Raw genomic sequence first — 24,074 nt, 5'->3', positions numbered from 1 at the left:
CTGGGAGGGCCCCTGGTCTGGATGGATTGCAACCACAAAACTGTTCAGGACTAAAACTAAGATGTTTTGAGCTAGACCTGTTTTTAGAACGAATAAGGCACAAAAAGGTGTCCTAAATGACCAGATGAGCACTGGAGGGAATCAGGGATGACCTCCCCTTTCTTCCCCAGTAGACATTGACCCCCACCCCCAAAAATGTGATGAAAAACATTACTTACTGGTCTCTATGCCAGCCTCAGATGTTATACTCGGGTCCATTAGAGCAGCATGCAGGACCCTGGAGTAGTCTAGTGGTGGGTGTAGTGCATTGTAGACAGGTAGACCCAGGCCCATACCTCCCCCTACCTGTTATACTTGTGGTGGAAACTGTGAGCCCTCCAAAAACTCATTCAGAAACCCAATGTATACTGATATATAGGTGCCCACTTCACCCATAAGGGCTATTGTAGTGGTGTACAGTTGGGGGTAGTGGGGTATTTTTTTTGGGGGGGGGGGGGGCTCAGCAGACAAGATGCTCAGTCTACCTCACCTTCAGCTACTACTGAAAAAGGTGTGAGCAAAACTCAAATAAATAAAAACCGAACGATAAGGGATTAATGGTGAGATGTGTACCTGGGAGCATTTATTTGAAGTTCACTGCAGTGCCCCATTGCTTTCCTGGGATGTCTGGGGGGACCAGTCTACTAAAAATGCTGGCCCCTTCTACATCTCAATAGCTTGATTTTTCTACATTTCTCACTTGGATGGGTTTGGGGTTTTTTTTGTTTTTTTTTGGAAAATGGTTAAAAATAAAAAACCTGTACAAACCACAAAACCTTGTACAAAACGGTATTTTCAAAAACAAAAACAGACGTTTTCCTTTTTATGAAAATGACCTTCTTTCCTATTTGGATTTTGGATGTTTTGTGCAAAACATCCAAAGTTGGACTTAGACATCATATCAAAAATGCCCCTACACGTGTAGCAAAAATCTGAACCATGAATGTGAAATCTTGAATGACCAAACACTTATGAGGACCTGGTTGCTATAGTATCGCTAATAAAATTACGAGCAAATAAATTATGAATATGAAAGTTATAAGAAAGTAAATACAAAATTATGTACATAAAATCGCATGTGTTAAAATAAAACAAGAATAAACTTTTCTATGTGAAATTAACGCTTGAGGGAGCTAAATAGACCAAATAAATGAACATTAAATTATGACTTGCAACATCTAATCACAGAGTAGCAGTATTATACTGTAGTATGGACCAACTTATCAAATAATAACCAAATCACATTTAAATTATGCTTAGTCACATTCTAAAACAAAATTATAAATTCTTAGTCTTAAATATTTGTGAAACAGATAAAACAAATAAAATCATTCTGAAACCATTGGGTGTCTAAATAAATGATTACATGAAGATGATGAATAAATAGTAATAAATGAAATGTAAAATCAAATATGACACTAATGTAGTAGTAGTAGTACCTGGAGAATTAAAACAATCGAGAGAACATCTTGCTACTTCTGTAAAAAAAAACTTAAGGGGTCCTTTTACTAAGGTGCGCTGAAAAAATGGCCTGTGCTAGTGTAGGCATGTGTTTTGGACGTGCATAGGCCCATTTTTCAGCACACCTGTAAAAAAGGCCTCTTTTGGGGGGGGACAAAAATGAACGTGTGGCAAAATAAAAATTGGCATGCGTCCATTTTGGGTCTGAGACCTTACCACCACCCGTTGACTTAGTGGTAAGGTCTCACACATTGGGTGGTAATTGTCAGCGCGTGTATGCTGCCAATTACCGCCTGGTTAGCACCACGCATTGGAAAATAAAAAATATTTTCTGACGCATGTAAAAGATGGAATTACTGCTCAGGCCGTACGGTAGCCAGGTGATAGTTCCAAATTGGCATGCGTTGGACACGCATAGGCGCCTACATGGCTTAGTAAAAGGGCCCCTAAGTGTCCTATTTATTTCATGGTTAGGCCCCTGGGTTGGACGGTGTTCAGTTCATAAGAACATGAGTAGCCATACTGGGTCAGACCGATGGTCCATCTAGCCCAGTATCCTGTTTCCAACAGTGGCCAAGCCAGGTCACAGGTACCTGGCAGAAACAAATCGTGGCAACATTCCATGCTACAAATCCCAGGGCAAGCTGTTGCTTTCCCTATGTCTGTCTCAATATCAGACTGGACTTTTCCTCCAGGAACTTGTCCAAACCTTTTTTTAAACCCAAATACGCTAACCGCTGTTACCACATCCTTCAGCAAAGAGTTCCAGAGATTAACTATTTGTTGAGTGAAAAAATATTTCCTCCTATTTGTTTTAAAAGTATTTCTGTGTAACTTCATTGAGTGTTCCCCAGTCGTTGTACTTTTGAAACAAGTAAAAAATCGATATACTTCTACTCGTTCTACTCCACTCAGGATTTTGTAGACCTCAATCATATCTCCCCTCATCCGTCTCTTTTCCAAGCTGAAGAGCCCTAACTTCTTTAGCCTTTAGGAGTGGAGGAGTAGCCTGGTTATTAGTGCAGGGGATTTTGATCCTGGGGAACTGGGCTCCATTCACACTGCAGCTCCTTGTGACTCTGGCAAGTCACTTAACCCTCTATTGCCCCAGGTACAAATAAGTACCGTTATATACTATGTAAACCGCTTTGAATGTAATTGCAAAAACCACAGAAAGGTGGTATATCGAGTCCCATTCCCACCTCCCTTTCCTCATTCAAGAGCAATTCCATCCCTTTTATCATTTTGGTCGCCCTTCTTTGAACCTTTTATAATTCCACTATATCTTTTAGAAGTACAGCAACCAGAACTGAACGCAATACTCAAGGTGCGGTCATACCATGGAACGATACAGAGGCATTATAGTATTTTCGGTCTTACCATTCCTTTCCTAATAATTTCTAGCATCCTGTTTGCTTTATTGGCCGCTGCCGCACACTGAGCAGAAGATTTCAGCGTATTATCAATCTTTGTTCAAGGCATTGAAGGGAAAGATCCTGGTATCCAGTGTTCTACTATTGGGGCTGATTCTAATTTTTCTCACAATGCAGCTTCTGTTATTCTCATTTTCAATAATCTCTTCGTTTTACCAATATAAAGCAAATTGCAAGGGCAGATAATAACATTCACCACATAGCTAAATACACAGCTACTAGAGAAGGTCAAATTAAATTTTTTACTAGTACAGGGATGAATGAAACAGGATAATTACAGTGAAATTTTTATTTTTTATTGTTACATTTGTAACCCGCGCTTTCCCCACTCATGGCAGGCTCAATGCGGCAGGCAATGGAGGGTTAAGTGACTTGCCCAGAGTCACAAGGAGCTGCCTGTGCTGGGAATCGAACTCAGTTCCTCAGGACCAAAGTCCACCACCCTAACCACTAGGCCACTCTTAAACACAGAACATGAACCACACAGGTTATGACCCAGAGACAATGTATTTATTTATTTATTTGCTGTATTTGTATCCCACATTTTCCCACCTATTGCTGGCTCAATGTGGCTTACATTATGTTGCAATGGCAATCACATTAACGGAATAAGAATTTCAGAATATTGTTACAAATAAGGTGCATAAGAATATCATGTAAACTAGAAGTAGATAAATAAATAACATAAATGAGAGCAAGGCAAGATATAATGTTCAATAATGAGAATGCGATTAAAGTAATCAAATTCAAGAGTTCAATAATAGTTATTTCTGGTGTAGTTTAGGAATCAATTCGTTATGGAGGATCCTTTTTATACGTCTCCCCCCATCTCCTTCCCCCCGTTCCCCCCTCCCTCCCTCAGGGTCCCAGCGGCAGCAGTGAAAGGCGAGCAGGCTCAGCGCTTCAGCCTTCCCTTCTCTCGTCTCAGCTCTGGTCCCGCCCTTGCAGAAACAGGAAATGAGGGCGGAACCAGAGCTGAGACGAAAGAAGGGAAGCCTGAAGCACCGAGCCTGCTCGCCTTTCACTGCTGCCGCTGGGACCCCGAGGTAAGATGACTTTTAAAATTCTGGGCAGCACGCAGGAAGGCAAGGGCGGACTGGCGGAGGACTGTTGAGGGAGAAGAGGGCAGGCACCGGGCAGGTCGGGCTGGTGAACGGAACTTCCGGTTCCGACTTCCGGCGGGTGAAATATTGGGGGTGCTCAAGCACCCACGGAGTCGGCGCCTACGGATTACATAATGTATGCTAACATCCCAGGATGATGCAACACAACCAGCGTATTTAAATTGAGCATCTCGGAGGCCCGTTCTTGCAGTAAAAAGTGAACCACGCTGCAGTAGCGTTTCTGCTTGCTTTTGGAGGAAGAGAGTACATGTAGTGTTCAGAACTCAGAATTTTCTACTTTTTAGCTGTTTCTAATTGTTTCTAATATGCTTTCACTGTTGTGTAAATTTTACGAGGTGTTTTCATAGATAGCTATAGAAGTTTGTTTCCCATACTTCTAACCGTCTGGCTTCCATCCCCGATGTGGCTGTATTTATAAAGTATTGGAGTTCAGACTTGTTAAAAACATGAAACGTTAATCACATATCTTAGCAGGTATGTGTTTGTGATTTGGGGACTGAGCTGTCAGCAGCTCAGCAGGGTTTTGGTCTCGATTGTTGGCTGCATCACGATCGGCATCTTTTAAGCAGTCGCTGTTTTTCATGGTGCATAGGTCACTTTAGACTCCAGTGTGGCTGCAACGAATATGGTCTAGTTCCTCTAATTTTTTGGTCTTGTCAGTCTGGGATTGGCTTTTTTCACTATATGAGTTTGGTTGTCCCTTCTTGCAGTTGTACTTGAACCAAGTGTGGTCTATTGTCTAGGATATTTTTAAAATCATGGACCCCCTTACCTCTTCAATAGTGTTTTGTGCACATAGTGTGGAGGAGTAGTTTAGTGGTTAGTGCAGCAGACTTTGATCCTAGGGAACTGGGTTTGATTTAGCTCCTTGTGACTCTGGGCAAGTCACTTAACCCTCCGTTGCCCCAAGTACAAATAAGTACCTGTATTTAATATGTAAACCACTTGTATTGTAACCACAGAAAGGGGGTATATCAAGTCACATCCCCTTTCCCTATGGGTAAAGTGAAGGGCCCCCTTTTGATCTTTTAATTATAATAGCATTGAGGTGTATCTTGTCTTCTTGGAAAGATTTCCACAACATTAGTTATCTAGCTTGGTGGAATAATGTATGATTGACTTATAGATACAAATTGTTTTTCGCTTGCAAAGCTCATGTATGTTTTTTCCAAATGTTCACAGAAATGTCATCCTATAACTGAGTATCTTTCTCAAATATGGAGGATTTCCTGCTTTTCTCTATGTAGGTAGTACTATTTTGAGTTGATCTCTATCCTCTTACATGCCAAGTTGCTTTATTTCTTCACTGTTGTTTGTTTTGTTCTGTTTGTGATTTGTTAATAAATAAACAAAGACTTAAAAAATTATATCAGCTCACATATAAATGATATTCTGGTTTCTACTCAAGAAGGATTATAGTGATTCAGCTTCAAGATAAGTGCTTTCAGTATATGTGGATTATGTTTTCAGAAACTCTTGGGGGACCTTTCTTTTAAATAGAACTCTTGGGCTTAAACAGTGTGAAAGGACCTGTGTGAAGAATTGACATATTTGAAAGATTTTTTTAGAGCAATGGGACAATTATGTTTTTTTCTATAGTAGAGGTTTTTTTTGACCGGTGATGCACATGTTTCAGTCCTAGTTTTGGCTTTTTTGAGTTCTGGACTGTATGCATTATTTCCTGAGGTCCTCAAGGATCAGTGCTGGGACCGATTCTGTTCAATATATTTGTGAGTGACATTGCCGAAGGGTTAGAAGGTAAAGTTTGCCTATTTGCGGATGATACTAAGATCTGTAACAGAGTGGACACCTGGGAGGGAGTGGAAAACATGAAAAAGGATCTGAGGAAGCTAGAAGAATGGTCTAAGGTTTGGCAATTAAAATTCAATGCGAAGAAATGCAAAGTGATGCACTTAGGGAATAGAAGTCCTCGGGAGACATATGTGTTAGGCGGGGAGAGTCTGATAGGAACGGACGGGGAGAGGGATCTTGGGGTGATAGTATCTGAGGATCTGAAGGCGACGAAACAGTGTGACAAGGCGGTGGCTGTAGCTAGAAGGTTGTTAGGCTGTATAGAGAGAGGTGTGACCAGCAGAAGAAAGGGGGTGTTGATGCCCCTGTATAAGTCGTTGGTGAGGCCCCACCTAGAGTATTGTGTTCAGTTTTGGAGGCCGTACCTTGCGAAGGATGTAAAAAGAATTGAAGCGGTGCAAAGAAAAGCTACGAGAATGGTAAGGGATTTGCGTTACAAGACGTATGAGGAGAGACTTGATGACCTGAACATGTATACTCTGGAAGAAAGGAGAAACAGGGGTGATATGATACAGACATTCAAATATTTGAAAAGTATTAATCCGCAAACAAACCTTTTCCGGAGATGCGAAGGAGGTAGAACGAGAGGACATGAAATGAGATTGAAGGGGGCAGACTCAAGAAAAATGTCAGGAAGTATTTTTTCACGGAGAGAGTGGTGGATGCTTGGAATGCCCTCCCGCGGGAGGTGGTGGAAATGAAAACGGTAACGGAATTCAAGCACGCGTAGGATAAACATAAAGGAATCCTAGTGCTGGGCAGACTTATATGGTCCGCGCCAGAACTGGTGGTGGGAAGCGGGGGCTGGTGGTTGGGAGGCGGGGATAGTGCTGGGCAGACTTACATGGTCTGTGCCCTGAAAAGGACAGGTACAAATCAAGGTAAGGTATACACAAAAAGTAGCACATATGAGTTTATCTTGTTGGGCAGACTGGATGGACCATGCAGGTCTTTTTCTGCCGTCATCTACTATGTTATGTTACCATGTTATGTTACTATAGTATTTTCATACAATGGCTTCTACTGCTTATGTGTGAGCTGATATAATTTTTTGTAATTTTCTGCTTTCAATTACTTCCAATATTGACTGGATAAATGTCACATCAGGAAATTCTTTAAATAACTGACTGCCTCTTGGAGCAACTGGTCTAGGAGCCAACAAGAGGGAGAGCTATTTTAGATCTAGTCTACTACTACTACTACTATTTATCATTTCTAAAGCGCTACTAGACGTACGCAGCGCTGTACACTTGAACATGAAGAGACAGTCCCTGCTCGACAGAGCTTACAGTCTAATTAGGACAGACAAACAGGACAAACGAGATAAGGGAATATTAAAGTGAGGATGATAAAATATGGGTTCTGAACAAGTGAATAAGAGTTAGGAGTTAAAAGCTGCATCAAAAAGGTGGGCTTTTAGCTTAGATTTGAAGACTGCCAGAGATGGAGCTTGACATACCGGCTCAGGAAGTCTATTCCAGGCATATGGTGCAGCAAGATAAAAGGAACGGAGTCTAGAGTTAGCAGTGGAGGAGAAGGGTGCAGATAAGAGAGATTTACCCAGTGAACGGAGTTCCCTGGGAGGAATGTAGGAAGAGATGAGAGTGGAGAGGTACTGAGGAGCTGCTGAGCGAATGCACTTCTAGGTCAATAAGAGGAGTTTGAACTGTATGCGGAAACGGATAGGAAGCCAGTGAAGTGACTTGAGGAGAGGGCTAAGTCCTTAGATTAGATCTAGTCCTTAGCTGCAGAACTAATGCAGCTAAAAATGGAGTACTGTGGGATGCGCTGAGATGTCCTGTGGTAACTCCAAAATGTGCACATACTGCGCACTAAAAATAATTCAATTTTTTTAGGGGGCTTGTCATGGGCAGAGAGTGCACTCAGTCTATGATGGTGGTGCTAAAAAAACTTTAATGAAAACAAGGCATGACTCGACATGGGCCTGTGTTTCGACCAGACTGCCTGCATCAGGAGGTTGATGCCAATATTGATCCTATACCAAAATAGCTTCGCAACTATGTAAATAGTGGTCAGAATGCTGCAAGTGTTCTTACTCACACAATCACATGGTAATACTGTTAAAACAAATAGGAGAAAATATTTTTTCACTCAACAAATAGCTAAACTCTGAAGGAGCTGGTAACAGCAGTTAGCACATCCCTGGACATATTAATTATGAACTCACTCTACACTTGGTGTTCTCCTGCTTGGCACCCTCCCTTTGGAACAATCTTTCTGGACCGATACAGTCTGAGCAATCCTTTCAAAGGTTTAAAGCCCTCTTGTAAGCCTGTTTCTTTCAAAATGCCTTCAGTTGACATACCTCTCTCTTCACTTGGTGGTGTGACTCCAAGTTCATAGTTTTCTGGCAGTAGCTCTCAGTTGGCAGTCTGACTCCTGACTTTTAGTCTTTTTTTTGTGTGTGAATGATCTTGTGATCTTGGGTGTGTGTTTGTCTTTCTGTCCTATCTGAGTGTGGTGTTTTTTTCTATTTTCCTGTTGTTTGATTTTATTGTAAGCCGCGTAGATCCTTTTAATTTTGCTATTAGTAAGTTTTTAATAAACATAAACATCTGGGTTTAAAAAAAGGTTTGGACAAGTTCCTGGAGGAAAATTCCGTAACCTGCTATTTAAATAGACATGGGGAAAGCCACTACTTATCTCTGAGCTCGGTAGTATGGAATCCTGCTACTTTTTGGGATTCTACCAGGTACTTATGAACTGGATTGGCCACTGTTGGAAGCAGGATACTGGGCTAGATGGACCATTGGTCTGACCCAGTATGGATATTCTTATGTTCTTATGTATTGTGCAGTCTCACTCTCAGAAACGAGCAAGTGTTCAACCAATGATTTAAAAAAAAATCTAACTTAGATCCATTAGTCTCAATTTTATATCACCCTATTTTTAGTCTCCCATTTCTGATGAAACTCCTAGAGTGTCTAGTATTACAGAAGTTACAGGATTTCATTGGTAATCATTCCACACCACCACCCCCCCCCCCCCCCCTCCCCAAATATCTGAAGCAGTATAGCTTCTGGGCTGGTCATTAGAGAATGACGCGGGGACAAAGTTTGTCCCCGTCCGCACGAATCCCCGTCCCCGCGAACTCTGTCCCTATCCACAGAAGCCTCGCTGTTTAACCACACTTGAGATTTACCTTTGGGTTTAAAAAGCAAAATCATATGCATGTAAGGACTGCATACACGAATTAAAACAAATGCCCTTAAAATGTAATAATACTGGACTAGTCTGGCAAGCAATAATGAAACAGTGATGGAATATTCATTCACATAACAAGCAATAATGAGCACTAATTTTTCTAATCATTCTACAACTCCAAGCACATTTAATTCTTTTCTCACTATACAAAACAGGGAACCACAGAAAAACTTAAATAGAGATCTCTTTCAAGAAAGCCAGGTAAACACTGGTAAAAGAGAAACGGAAATGTATTTTCTCCTGCACTCTGCAAAATACAAAAATAGAAAAGACGTATATTTCACAAAGCAGGCGCATCTCAGTCCTTAAAAAGTATTAAATAAAAATATTTATTTTCTACCTTTGTTGTCCGAGCACTTTATTTTTCTAATTGGGCTGGTCCCAGTCTCTTTTCCACTTTCCACGTGTCCGTCTTCTCTAAATTCTTTTCCACGTTGGCGCTTCCATTTCTTCTCTCTCCTCTTGGCTTTGTCCTTTCCTTCTCTACATCTGTCTGGCAGTGACCTTTCATTTCATGTCCCCCCCCCCCCTTATTTGTGTTTATCCCCCTTTCTCTCACCTTAGTTTCTGTTTCACTTCTCAATTCTCATCTACCTACTAGCTTTTACCATTGCTACCTCTGCCTCTCACTTAATATCCAGTCTCCCAAACCCCTATCTTTTTTCACCACTTCCTTACCCTCATTCCCATCCTATTAGCCCTCATCTACCCTCCACTGGATCTCATCACCCTATCAGTCCCCAGCGCCATCTGTTTCTCTCTTTCATTCCCTTGCTTTCAAGGCCCTATACCCCATGCCCTTCCTTCCTCTTCCCCCTTGCAAGGTCATGTCACTCTTCCTCCCTCTCTTCTTTCTTCCTTCCAAGGTCTGGTGTCACTTTCCCTCCTTCTCCCCCTCCACAAAGTCTGGTGTTGCTTTCCATCTAGTGTTGCCAGGGGGGCGGGGTTAGTGACGTTTTGGGCGGGGGTAGTGACGTTTTGGGCGGGGCCGATGACGGGGGAGGCGGGGCCGGTGACGGCGGGGGCGGGGTTGATGACGGCGGGGGCGGGGGTGATGACGCGGGGGTGGGGGTGTCAGGGGCAGGGTTTGAGTTTGGGCGAGTTTTGGGCTGTTTTTGCGTTGGATTGGGTGGGAAAAAAATTTTCCACCTGGCAACACTGTATTCCATCCATGCTACCCCCCCCCCCCCCCCACACACACACACACAAAGTCTGGTGTCGCTTTCACTCCCCCCCCTCCCCACAAGGTCTTGTGTCGCTTTCACTCCCCCCCCTCCCCACAATGTCTTGTGTCGCTTTCCCTCCCTCCCCCTCCCAAGTTCGGTGTCACTCTCCCAATCTTCCTGCCCCCCCCCCCCCCACAGGGTCGGTGTTACTCTCCCTCCCTCCGTTCCCACAGGTCCGGTGTTGCTCGCTCTCCCACCCCCCCACCCCCGCTGCCACCATCGGGTCCTATATCGCATTCTCCCTCCCCCCCCCCCCCCCCCCCCCCGGTGTCACTCCTGCACCTCTCCGCTGTGCTCCCATTGCATCCTTTCCATCTTCCGGACTGCCAGCAGCATTAGCAATGTAAGCACGCTGCCTTCGTGTACCGGGAAGCCTTCTCTCTGCAGTGAGCAGAAACAGGAAGTTGCAATAGAGAGAAGGCTTCCAGGCTGTGCGAAGGCAGCGTGCTTACATTTGTAAGGCTGCAGCGGGAGCACAGCGGAGAGGTGCAGGAGTGACACTGGAGCTTGCAGAGAGGGAGGGAGAGTGCGATACAGGACCAGGCGGCGGCAGGGGGGGGGGCAGGGAGAGCAAGTGAACGACACCGGACTTGGAAGGAAGGGAGGGAGGACGAGAAAAAGGCAGTCTGTTGTACTGCGGGTGCAGGGATACTGAGGGATTTGGAGAACACTGAGACTGTTGATATTTCTTCAGTGTTTGGTTGCATAGATCGTCACATTCTTTTACAGTGATTGGGATGGTTGTATTTTAGAGTGGTTTCCAGCACGTTTGCAGCAAGCACTGGTAGAGTTGTCTAAATTGGTATAGTCTGTAATATGGAAAGGGGTGCCCCAGGACATTTCCCTGTCAGCATTATTATTTAATACTAGGAAAAAAGGCCCGTTTCTGACACAAATGAAACGGGCGCTAGCAAGTGTGTGTGTGAGAGTGACTGTGTGAGAGACAGAGTGAATGTGTGAGTGTGTGTGTGTGTGACAGAGAGAGAGTGAGACTGGGTGCGAGTGTGTGTGTGAGAATGAGAGTGTGTGCCAGGGGCCCCCCTCCCAGTTCCAGGGTCGTCGTACCCCCTCTCTCCCAGTTCTAGGGTCCCCCTCCCCCCTCCCTCTCTCCCAGTTCCAGGGCCTCCCTCCCTCCCAGTTCCAGGGTTTGCCCTCCCCCCTCCCTCCCTCCCTGTTCCAGGGTCACCCTCCCTTCCAGTTCCAGGGTCACCCACCCTCCCTCCCAGTTCCAGGGTCTCCCTCCCTCACAATTCCAGGGTCAGCGTCCCTCTCAGTTCTAGGGTCTCCCTCCCTCCCTCCCAATTCCAGGGTCACCCCCCCCCTCGGGCGCTGAGAGCCAGCCTGCTTTAGCAGCAAAGGCCACCTGGCAAATGCTCCATTTTCTCCTTCAACAAAGTTACCTTATTACATTTCTAAAGGTGAACAATCCGTATTATTCAAACGGAGCTCGTTTTCGAAAGCCGTTTCTTTTTTTTTTTCTCCCACTCTTTTAAGATGCCGTTTATATATGGTGTAATCGCTAATTTCTTGTGTTCTTCTCCACCTTCCCCTCCCAACCAAACATCAGGCTTTTCTACCATTTCCTCTCTCCACAAACATCTTTATCGCTAATTGCCAGTAAACTTTGGCCAATTTCCTGCAGAAAACCGAGGCCCCTTGTGTACCAAGCAGTGCCTTATCAATCCACCTTTCTTTTGCAGTGCCTGTTTTTCACATAATCAAGAATCCTCCATATTCCAAATCAGTTAATTATTTAATCTCTTCCACCCTGCGGTATTTGCCGGGAGGGCAGCTACAGAGTTCCCTCGAGGGCGGGCCGATGACGAACCCTCGTGTGGTTGGTCACTGCTGCTTGTGACGAACCCGGAAGTACGTGACGTCAATTCAGGACATGGATACAGAGAGCACGAAATGCTTTAAGGTTTCAGTGCCACGGAGTCAGCTTCAGAATGTTGGAGGTGCTTTTTATTATATAGGATTTATAGACAGCCATATGTGATGTTATAAAGAGTTTAGGGTTGATATAATGGTGATTTATGTTTCATTTACTATTGCTGCTGATAACAAAACCTCTACTGCCCCATGTTGTCCTGCAATGGTGGGATAGTAGAATCCCACCATTGCAGGATAACATGTATTGAACTTTAAAAAGACAGAATGTTTTATGGAGGCATATTTTCAAAACATTTAGACGTACAAAGTTCCGTGGAGGGGCATAATCGAACGCCCATCTCCATGGGCGTCTATCTCCGTGGGCGCCCATCTCCGTAGGCGGGACAAACCGTATTTTCGAAAAAAGATGGGTGCCCATCTTTTTTTTGATAATATGGGTTGTGCGGGGCAAATGCCTAGCATTTGGGCGTTTTTGAGCTGGGCGCTATCGGTTTTTAGCGATAATGGAAACCGAAGGTGCCTAGCTCAAAGACGAATAAATCCAAGGCATTTGGTCGTGGGAGGGGCCAGGATTCGTAGTGCACTGGTCCCCCTCACATGCCAGGACACCAACTGGGCACCCTAGGGGGCACTTTTACAAATTAACAAAAAACCTTAAAAAAGCTCCCAGGTGCATAGCACCCTTCCCTTGTGTGCTGAGCCCCCCAAATCCTGCCCAAAACCCACTGCCCACAAGTCTACACCATTACCATAGCCCTAAGAGGTGAAGGGTGGCACCTACATGTGGGTACAGTGGGTTTTGGGTATTTTTGGAGGGCTCAGCATTAAGCACCGCATGTGTAACAGGTATGGGTGGATGGGCCTGGGTCCACCTGCTTGAAGTCCACTGCACCCACTAACAACTGCTCCATGGACCTGCATCCTGCTGTGATGGAGCTGGGTATGACATTTGAGGCTGGCATACAGGCTGGGAAAAAATGTTTTTCAACTTCTTTTTTTTTGGTGGGAGGGGGTTAGTGACCACTGGGGGAGTCAGGGGAGGTCATCCCCGATTCCCTCCAGTGGTCATCTGGTCATTTAGGGCACTTTTTTGGGACTTGTTCGTGAGAAAAAAGGGTCCAAAAAAAGTGCCCTAAATTTGTGGTAAAAACGCCCATTTTTTTCCGATTATCAGCCGAAGGCGCCCATCTCTCCTCGGCTGATAACCACGCCCCAATCCCGCCTTCACCACGCCTTCGACACGCCCCATCAACTTTGGCCGTTTCCGCGACGGAGTGCAGTTGAAGACGCCCAAAATCAGCTTTCGATTATACTGATTTGTGCACCTTTGCGAGATGGGCGTCCATCTCCTGATTTGGGTCGAAATATGGGCGCCCATCAATTTAGATTATAAGGCGGATAGTAGCCTATGGAACTTTGTAAGTCTAAGTGCTTTGAAAATGAGCCCCGTAGTCTCATATAAGTTTGTTGTGTTCTCAGACATCAAGCAAGCTGAATGATGTCATTCTTCTGATAAAAGCAGAAGTTACATATCTGAGATTTATTTTGGACTCTCAGCTGAGTCTGCAGCAGCATATGAAAAAGGTAGTGCAGATGTATTTTACAAAATGCATGTTATGTGATGATTATGGCCATTTTTATCAACAAGTGATTTTTGTATTTGTTTTCCTGTGTTTCAAATGGTATTTCCTATGGACTTCCAGCATCTACTCTTAGGGCACTGCAACTCTTATAAAATTTGGCTGCTAGAATCTTATTAGAAAAGTCACAATTTGATATATCACACCAAGCTTAATTGAGTTCTACTAGTTGTCATTTATATTTGATTTGAAAACTAATCAACTTGTTACAAAGTTGAAAGCAAGTCATGGGATGTCATTATGCAGTGTCTTGTTGATGCCTATTTGGATTTAACTCACACATTTTTCAGTATGTAGCTTAAGGTAAGTTAGATTAAGGTACACTAGGTATTTCCCTGGCCCTAGAAGACTTACAATCTAAGTTTGTGTATGAGGCAAAGTAGGGTTAAGTGACTTGCCTAAGATTCCAAAGAACAGTAGTGGGTTTTGAACCCTGGCTTCCTGAGCCAGCCTGTTGTGCTAACCATTAGCCTACTTAAAGGTTATTGTTCTTAAGTTATCAGATCCCCCTCGTTGACCTGGGATTCAATAATAGACAATTGTAACTTACACTCAAGGATTTAATCTTTAACCAGTTTGGCTTTATGTTAGATAGATTTTACATTAAATCTTATTTCAAGTTCCACCAAAGATGCTTTCCAAGAGCATGACACTGATAACTATAGATAACAACTTGGACAAGTACTTCCTGAGAATATCACATCAAATCTAAAGCCCCAGTGCAGACAAAATAGAAGTCCCATTGCTAAACCCATAACTCTTCAAACTTACATGCACATCAAACTGTTTCTTGTGCATTAACAACTTTGAGGTTTTTGAATGTCTCTAACATACCTCTCCTCCCTTCTAAGACAAGATTATTGTATCTCATTTCATAGGGCTGATAGTGCAACCTTTGTAGACTATTGGCAGCCCTTCTCTGGACAGCATCTAATTTGTCTATATCCAGAACTGATCACAATAGTCCAGATGAGGTGTCACCAATAGCCTTTACAAATACATTATCGCCTCTTCTTTTTTCCAGTGGTAATACCCTGTTCCTGTGCAATGTAGTATTCCTCTTGCTCTTGCCACGTGCCATGTTTTGCAACCTTGAGGTCATGAAATATCTCCTGACTGATGTACATTGTGCCTCACATCCCATCACATATTGCTCCCTCTTAATTTTGTGCCCCAAATGCGTCACTCTGCACTTTTGCATAAATATTTAGTTATGAAATCATTGACCATTCCTCAAGTATTTTTATATTACTTCTCATTTTTCTACTATAGGTACTTGGTTGAAGAGATCAAAAAGAGAGAAGGATTCCACTTGGTGATGGAGGTAAGGGAGAATCACTAAATTCAATCTCATTGTGTGTGGAGCCATGCTTCTGAAGCCATATTTAAATTTATTAGGTTCTTTGCTACTGCGGCAATGGCACACAGCGATCTAACTCTACTGCTGGGCTCCCCTGGGAGCCCGGCAGTAGTTCTGGCCCCCACCATGCACGAGCATTGGGGGTGTGCCTGGCGGTAATTGGGCAGCACCACGTACTTCCCAGTTACCACAGGGCTACCACCGGTTCTCCACCAGGAAATGGCCATGCCGCAAGTGTTTAACTTACTGCACAGCCAATTCCTCTCCCAGTCAGAAATGTCTTTTTACTAGGCAGTGGTAAAAGGGGGCCTCAGCATGCAGTGAACCTGCGTGCTGATGCCACCGCAGGGCCCCTTTTACTGCCGTTTGGTAAAAGGGGGCCCCAAGTTACTAATACTGTAGTTTGTCACTTTGCAATAGATTTTTCATTTTTTGGCCTACCAGAGTCCTACTCCTTTAAAAATACAGTTCTAATGAAATTATCCTCCATTGGCACTACAGTGCTTTGAGCTTTCATATGCAGTTGTCTGGTTACACATACACCTTGAATCTGGCTAGGAGCTGTTGTTGCTAAGACACTGTCCCCTCACTTCTTTTGCTCACTGATGCCCAGATGATCAAATGCCCTGCTGTTCCAAACAGCGCTCTAAAAATAGTGATGGAACAGTGGAGGCTTTACCGCTGCAATGATCAGAGATAATAGCATGCAAATTTATGCACGCTATTATCTCTGATCATAGAGTAAAGTGCAGGAGGATTGTGCCTGAGCATGCACTCAGGCACAATCCTCCCTCACTTGTTTGACAGGTCTGGGCTGTCAAAAGCCAAGACCTGTCAAACACAGGGACTGGAGATCCGTGGGACCACCAGACCCCAAACAACATGGTCCTGGTGGCATTGTGCCCCCACCAAACCCCCACCCCAAGCCAGAGACACAGAGCTAGAGGTCTGGCGGACCTCCAGTCCCCCCCGACACAAGTTCAGGGGAGGGGGGCTGGAGATCTCCAGCCCCTCAACCCCCCTAGCATCCCCCAAGGAAAGCCCTGGTGGCCCAGTGGGCTGCGAATCAAGCCCCCCCCCCCCCCCCGACCTGGTAGTTTACCGGCCCTGTTCCCCGCTCCCCCCCCCCCCCCGTACCTTTTTTGGAGGAGTGAGATAAACTCCCTCCTCTTTTAGCAGCGCTGCCTCAAAAATGATGGTGCCTAGCCCTGCCCAGTGCATCCTGGGATGTACTGGGCGAGGCGTCGCACCATATAAGGGAGTTTTTCTCTTATATGGTGTGAAGCCCCACCCAGCGCATCCCAGGATGCACTGGGCAGGGCTGGGCGCCACCAGTTTCGAGGTGGCGCTGCTGGGAGGAGAGAAGGGAATCTACCTTCCTCCTCCAACAAAGGTACGGAGGGCGGGGAAGAGGGCCGCTAGACCACCAAGTCAGGGGGGCTTGATTCGCGGTCCACTGGGCCACCAGGGCTTTTCTTGGGGGATGCTATGGGGGATAGGGGGGCTGGAGACCCAACCGGATCTCCAGCTCCCCTCTGAACCTGTGTCAGACGGGGGATTGGGGGGGCTGGAGGTCCGCCAGACCTCCAGCCCCCGTGTCGCTGGCTCGGGGGGAGGTCTGGGTTCCTGCTCCTGCCAAGGGGGTGCTGCATTGGGGGGAATGGGGGGCCTGCTAGCATGCAACTGCATGCTGGATAGTGCTCACCATTCCTCCCCAATGGTCTGTAAGCTGGTGTAGGGTTTGTCATGGACAACAAGCCAATGTTTGGTTCGCTGATCATCGGGGAGGAATACATTTAGCATGAATTTGCATTCTACTTGCGTTAAGAGCCCTGTTTTGCATGCATTTGCATGCTAGTTGCATTCAGAGCCTGCGAGCACATTGTTTCATATGCTGAGAAGACTCAGATCATGGGGCAGTAGCAAACGCAGGCACTAGTATGGTGCTAATTGCCTCTAGCACCTGCGTTTGCTTCTGATGTGAGCCTACTAGGGACAGAGAAAGTACCTGCTTATAATTAATGTAAAACCATTTGGTTTATCAAATCCATGATCCTTAACATTACCCTTATTATATTTGTGATGACAAAAATGATATGGGTCTTGTGCCAAGAGAATGGAAGACCGAAGTATATGTGTTGCCATACTGGGACAGACCGAAGGTCCATCAAGCTCAGCATCCTGTTTCCAACAATGGCTAATCCACGTTACAAATACCTGGCCAGATCCCCAAACAGTACAATACATTTTATACTGCTTATCCTAGAAATAAGCAGTGGACCGCACCTCGAATATTGTGTTCAATTCTGGTCGCCGCATCTCAAAAAAGATATAGTGGAATTAGAAAAGGTGCAGAGAAGGGCGACAAAAATGATAAAGGGGATGGGAAGACTTCCCTATGAGGAAAGGCTAAACCAGCTAGGGCTCTTCAGTTTGGAGAAAAGGGGAGATATGATAGTGGTCTATAAAATAATGAGTGGAGTTGAACGGGTAGATGTGAAGCGTCTGTTTACGCTTTACAAAAACTCTGGAATTTGTTGCCAAAGAATGTGGTAAAGGCGGTTAACTTAGTGGAGTTTAAAAAAGGTTTGGACTGCTTCCTAAAGGAAAAGTCCATAGACCGTTATTAAATGAACTTGGGGAAAATCCACTATTTCTGGGATTAGCAGTATAAAATGTTTTGTACTTTTTGGGGATCTTGCCAGGTATTTATGACCTGGATTGGCCACTGTTAGAAACAGGATGCTGGGCTTGATGGACCTTTGGTCTTTCCCAGTATGGCATGTACTTATGATTTTCCCCAAGTCCATCTTAATAATGGCTTATGGACTTTTCTTTCAGTAAGCTATCCAAACCTTTTTTAAACCCCGCTAAGCTAACTGCTGTTACCACATTCTCTGGCAATGAATTCCAGAGTTTAGTTATACGTCGAGTGAAGAATCATTTTCTCTGATTTGTTTTAAATTTACTACTTTGTAGCTTCATTGCGTGCCCCCTAGTCCTAGTATTTTTGGAAAGAATATGTATACCCTAGAGAAATGGGGGAATATAATACACACATTTAAATACTTAAAAGGTATTAATATGTAAACTAATCTTTTTCAGAGACAGGCAAGCAATAGAACGAGAGCTCAAGAGCTGAGTTTGCAGGGTGGGAGACATAGGAGCAACATCAAGAAATACTTTTTCACAGAAAGGGTGGTGGATGCCTGGAATGCCCTCCCACGGGAGGTTGTGAAGACAAAAATGGTGATGGAATTCAAGAATGCATAGGATAAACACAGAGTATTCCTATATAGAAAAAGGATAGAATAAATGACATCATAACTGGAGGCTAGGAAGTAAGACCTATGTTGGGCAGATTTCTGTGGTCTGGGTCCCGTAAATGGTAAAAGACAGATCAGGATGCAGTGGACTTGGAGAAGCCAGTGCTTGCCCTGGGATTGGTAGCATGAAATGTTGCCACAATTTGGGTTTCTGCCAGGTACTTGTGATCTGGCTTGGCCACAGTTGAAAACAGGATACTAGGCTAGATGGACCATTGGTCTGACTCAGTATGGCTACTCCTATGTTCAGCTCCAGGGAAGTAGGACTGGTGATGGGCAGACTTCTACGGTCTGTGCCCCAAAACTGGCAGGGAGAGACAGAGATGGGGCTCATTTTCAAAGCACTGAGACACACACAGTACCATAGGTTACTATGATACTTTGTATGTCTAAGTTCTTTGAAAATGAACCCCTAAGTATGCCAATGGTAAATTATGAAGAAGTGAAACCTGTGTAGAGTGCCAGATAGAACTCTGACCACCTTGTTGGGTAGACTGGATGGACCGTGCAGGTCTTTAGCTGCCAACATTTACTATGTTACTATTAATGGCAGAGTCTCTGAATATTCTCCCAGTTCTGTCCTTTATATAAATTGTAGATATAATTGGATTGGGTTTCTTTTTTTTGTTTGTTTTTGCAGAACTTTTTATGACATCTGTTTTTCTTCCCTTCCAGCCTGAGTTTGTCAATCTCTGCTTCTGGTTCATTCCACCCAGTTTGCGAGGGAAGGAGAAATGTGATGGTTACTGGGAGAGACTAGGGAAGGTAAGCACTAAAATGTGTATGGGAAAATTTTTGAATTTGGTTCTGAATTGTTTCATTTGGATCCTTTAAAGTCCTTGGGGCAAGCAATTTTACACATTACGGTTTCTCCATCCATTTTCAAGTTTTCTTACAATTTGCTGGCAGGCATATGCCAGAGATGTAACAGCACTGCAAGACTTCAAGAGCCAGGTGCATTAAACCTAACGAGCCAGCAACGTGGTTTTTAAACCAGTTCTAGTCGATTTAGTGAGCAAGTACATAAGTACATATAAGTATTGCCACACTGGGACAGACCAAAGGTCCATCAAGCCCAGCATCCTGTTTTCAACAGTGGCCAATCCAGGTCACAAATACCGGCAAGATCCCCCCAAAAAGTTCAATACATTTTATGCTGCTTATCCCAGAAATAAGCAGTGGATTTTCCCCAAGTCATTTTAATATTGGTCTATGGATTTTTCCTTTAGGAAGCCGTCCAAACCTTTTTTAAACCCCGCTAAGCTAACCGCCTTTACCACATTCTCTGGCAACGAATTCCAGAGTTTAATTACACGTTAAGTGAAGTAAAACAAGACATCACAAAAGGGTTCTCCAAGCCATTTTCGTGCCATGGTAGCAGCTAACAAAAATGGAATGCAAATGATCTAAAAGCTATTATAATGAGCTAATTAGTATTATAATGTGCATGCAAGGCAATGCACAGACGTTTTCCAACCCCATGCACAAAAGCAGTCTCTACATTTACCTTGGAAAACCTAACGGGAGGTCTGCATCTCTCATTAATGTCTGGCTGGGGCTGCTGTGAGCTGTTGCTGATGCAAGGAACTTGTTGATCTGCTGGTTCTTGTTCCTCCCGATGGCCATCATCTACCAGATTATACTTTGGTTTTGCTGGGCATGAGAGTGGCCCAGAAACTGCTGTTTTTCCCGCTTTTTCAGCAGTCACACAGAAAAATGTGGAATTGTGCAGCAGAGGGAGAAAGAGTGGGACCCTGGAAAGAGAGAGAACTTCCCCCTTTTTTTAAATGCAAAAAGCATAACAGGCACTTCTGTGGCAATTTATTGGAGGCTGAAGATGGCTATTAGACACACAGCTTGTCTGCATGTATGAAGCCGTCTTTGGCATGCGCAAAGCAGCCACGCTTAATACTTGGCTGCTCTGTGCATGCTCAGCTGACCGACTGACTTCCCCCTCCCCGCTAGGAAGAAAATCGCATGTAAATGAGCTAACAGCGAGCAGATGAGGAAAAAGCCTCAAATGCTAAGGAAAGCTCCTATGTTAGTCGCCCAACTTAAGGGAGCCGCGTTTCATTCATCATAGGCTAAAAACCTCTTACATGGCAAACTTGAACCTGATTAATTCGTATCTTAGTGGTTCTAAGGTGCACTTATCTCAACATCTGTAGTCATGTTTCACCATCCACGGCACAGCAAGTGGATATCTTTATATGTTTTTTCGTATGATATTTGATGATATCCAAGCCCTGATTTAACTGTTTAGAGTTACTCTAACAGCGAGCAGCTCATTTGCATGTGATTTCCTTCATGCATGCCCGTTTTTTTCAGAATCGCTAAGCAGCAACCGGGGATCGGTAAGGGAAGGACTTTTTCCATGGAGCTAGTGCATCTGGGCCCAAGATTGGTATAAAGATCCCATGGCACCAAAGGAGGGGCAAAGGACACAAGGGCTCTTAAAGTGTAATAGCCTTAAAGCTTAATATCCGAGAAGTATAACCTCCACACAGCAGCATACACCTGAAGTCACTTTCTTCTCTGAATTTTACTTTATTGAATAAATGTAGCTGATTTACTCACATTCAACTATCTATGTATCTATGTACCTAAAATCCTGAACCCTGCTACACAACTATATAAAGTAACTAATGGACCTAACGCAATCTTCTCCTCTCTACGATTCCCAAATGTGTCTGTAACACATGTATCTTATTCTACCACTAGTAAATAAGGCCCGTTTCTGACACAAATGAAACGGGAGCTAGCAAGGTTGTCCTCGGAGTGTGTATTTTTGAGACAGTGTGTGTGAGAGTGACTGTGTGAGAGAGAGAGTGAATGTGTGAGTTTGTGTGTGTAAGTGTGTATTTGAGACACAGTGAGTGTGAGAGAGTGTTTCACACAGATACAGTGTATGTGAGAGAGTATGTGTGCGATACAGACTCTCTGTGAGACCGAGAGAGTGTATGAGACCGAGAGTGTTTGAGAGTGACTGATTGACACAGAGAGTGAATGTGGTACAGTGTGTGACATGGTGTGATAGACTGTGTGAGAGTGAGAGAAAGACACTGACTCTGAGAGAGTGTGTGTGAGAGAGACAGTGTGTGTGTGACAGAAATACCTCCCCCCTCTCTCTGTGGTCTCAGGACCCCCTGTTCCCCTCTGGTATGAGGACCACCCCCCCCCCCCCCGGTGGTCTCAGGTTCCCCTCCCATCTGTTCTGAGGATCCCCTCCCCCCCTCTGAGGACCCCCTTCCCCTCCCCCCTCTGCGTGGTTGGCAGCACCGTGTGAGTGTGTGTGTGTGACACAGAGAGAGTGAGACTAGGTGTGATTGTGTCTGTGAGAGACAGAGTGTGTGTGATTGTCTTCTGTCCCCTGCCCCCATCGAGTCACCGTGCAATTTTCCTATCTCCCGTGGCGCCCCCTCCAGCCACCCAGCGATTCTCGTGTCTCCCCTGCCCCCCCTCCAGCCACCCAGCGATTGTCCTCTATATGCTGCCTCCCTGGAGCCATCCAGCAATTCTCCTGTCCCCTGCCTCCCCCTCCAGCCACCCAGCGATTATCCTCTCTCCCCTACCCCCCCTTCCAGCCACCCAGCTATTCTCCTCTGTCCCCTGCCACCCGTTGATTCTCCTGTCCCCTGCCCCCCCCTCCAGCCACCCAGCGATTCTCGTGTCCCCTGCCCCCCCCTGCAGCCACCCAGCTATTCTCCTGTGACCCCTGCCCCCTCCAGCGATTGTCCTGTCTCCCCTGCCCCCCCTTCAGTCACCCAGCGATTGTCCTCTGTCCCCTGCCCCCCTTCAGCTACCCTGAGATTCTCTTCTGTCCCCTGCCCCCCCTCCAGCTACCCTGAGATTCTCCTCTGTCCCCTGCCCCTACCCTTTTTCAGATGCGGTTACCAAAATTACATACAATATTTGTGGTGCAGTCACACCTTGGAACGATACAAAGGCATTGTGATACTCTCATTTTGGTTTTCTTTCCTAATAATTCCTAACATTCTATTTGCTTTCTTAACCACTGCTGCACACTGAGCAGAGGGTTTTAAAGTGTCATGAACAATGACACCTAGATCCTTTGTGTCATCAGCAAATTTAATTATGTCAGTAGTGTTTCCCATCTCTAGATCTTTTATAAATATGCTAAAAAGTAGTGGTCCCACCACAGACTCCTGAGGAACCCTACTGTCTACCTATTTTCATTAAGAATACTGACCATTTAACCCTACTCTCTGTTTTCTATCTTTTAACCAGTTCTTAATGCACAATAGGACACTGCCTCCTATCCCATGACTTTCTAATTTCCTCAGGAGTCATTCATGAGGTACTTTGTCAAATGCCTTTTGAAAATCCAGATACACATGGAGGGGCATTTTCGATATGACGTATAAGTATGACTTTGGACGTTTTGCAAAAAACGTCCAAAGTCTGAATGGGAAAGAAGGTCATTTTCAAAAAAGAAAAGTCTATCTTTTATTTTTCAAAAATACCGTTTTCAACAAGGTTTTGTGATTTAGATGTTTATTTTTTGGTCCATTTTTTGAAAAAAGTGCAAAACGCACAAAATCAAGCCATTGGGTTTTAGGAGGGGCCAGCATTTTTAGTGGGGGGCACTGCAGTGGACTTCATAAAATGCTGTCAGGTACACATCTCACCATTGCTCCCTTATCTTGTCTGCTGAGCCCCCCCCCCCCCCCCCACAACCCTCAACTGTACAACACTACTATAGCCCTTACGGGTGAAGGGGGCACGTATATGTGGGTACAGTGGGTTTCTGGTGAATTTTGGAGGGCTCACAGTTTCCTCCACAAGTGTAACAGGTAGGGGGAGGTATGGACCTGAGTCCATCTGTCTGCAGTGCACTGCACCCACCACTGGAGTACTCCAGGAACCTGCATGCTGTTCTAGTGGACTTGAGTATAACATTTGAGCATGGCATTTTGAGGGGATGGGAGGGAGTTAGTGACCATTGGGGGAGTAAGGAGAGATCATCCCTGATTCCCTCCAGTGGTCATCTGGTCATTTAGGGCACCTTTTTGTCCCTTATTTGTTATAAAAACAGGTCTAGCTCAAAACATCTTAGTTTTAGTCCTGGATGGTTTTGTTTTGTTCCATTATGGCTTAAATGTTCGGTTTCTCACAGAAACACTAGGTTAGTGAGCCCTTGGACCACTGCCGTGGAGCGGCAGTGGCAGGCAAAACTACCCCCAAACCAGAGACAAAGCAGAATAGGACTGGAACCCCGGACTTGAGTTGCAGCTGAGGCAAACAAGCTGGAACAGGCAGAACAGGAACAGCTAGACTTCACCTGCGCTTGACCGCCATTCCTCAGGAGTTGAGCCCCTGGGTGCAGGTGGCTGGCAGGACTTACAGGGCAGGAACTGGATACCAACTAGGCTGAAAAGGGACTGAGGGTCAGAGGGGAAAGGAATATACATGGGAAGCAAGACAGACTGGGCTAGAACTCAAAGACAGACAATACAACACTAGGCAGGAAGTGGACAGGCTTAAGAGTCAGGACTGAAAGCTGCAAAGCAGCCA

General features: G+C 45.0%; 1 protein-coding gene across 2 annotated transcripts in view; it reads left to right on the top strand.

Annotated features, from left to right (window-relative positions):
* Positions 1-24,074, top strand: part of CSAD (cysteine sulfinic acid decarboxylase) — a 324,205-nt gene that overhangs the window by 279,246 nt on the left and 20,885 nt on the right. For both annotated transcript variants that reach the window (XM_030198185.1, XM_030198186.1), the window contains 2 exons: positions 15,126-15,177; positions 19,215-19,304. In XM_030198185.1, coding sequence (XP_030054045.1) covers positions 15,126-15,177; positions 19,215-19,304 — 142 coding nt within the window. The remainder of the gene's footprint in view (positions 1-15,125; positions 15,178-19,214; positions 19,305-24,074) is intronic.

Source organism: Microcaecilia unicolor, chromosome 3 (genome assembly GCF_901765095.1).
Source record: "Microcaecilia unicolor chromosome 3, aMicUni1.1, whole genome shotgun sequence".
NCBI classification, from domain to species: Eukaryota; Metazoa; Chordata; class Amphibia; order Gymnophiona; family Siphonopidae; genus Microcaecilia; species Microcaecilia unicolor.
Note: the sequence above shows the minus strand (reverse complement) of the source record. Positions and strands in the feature narration are given on the sequence as shown.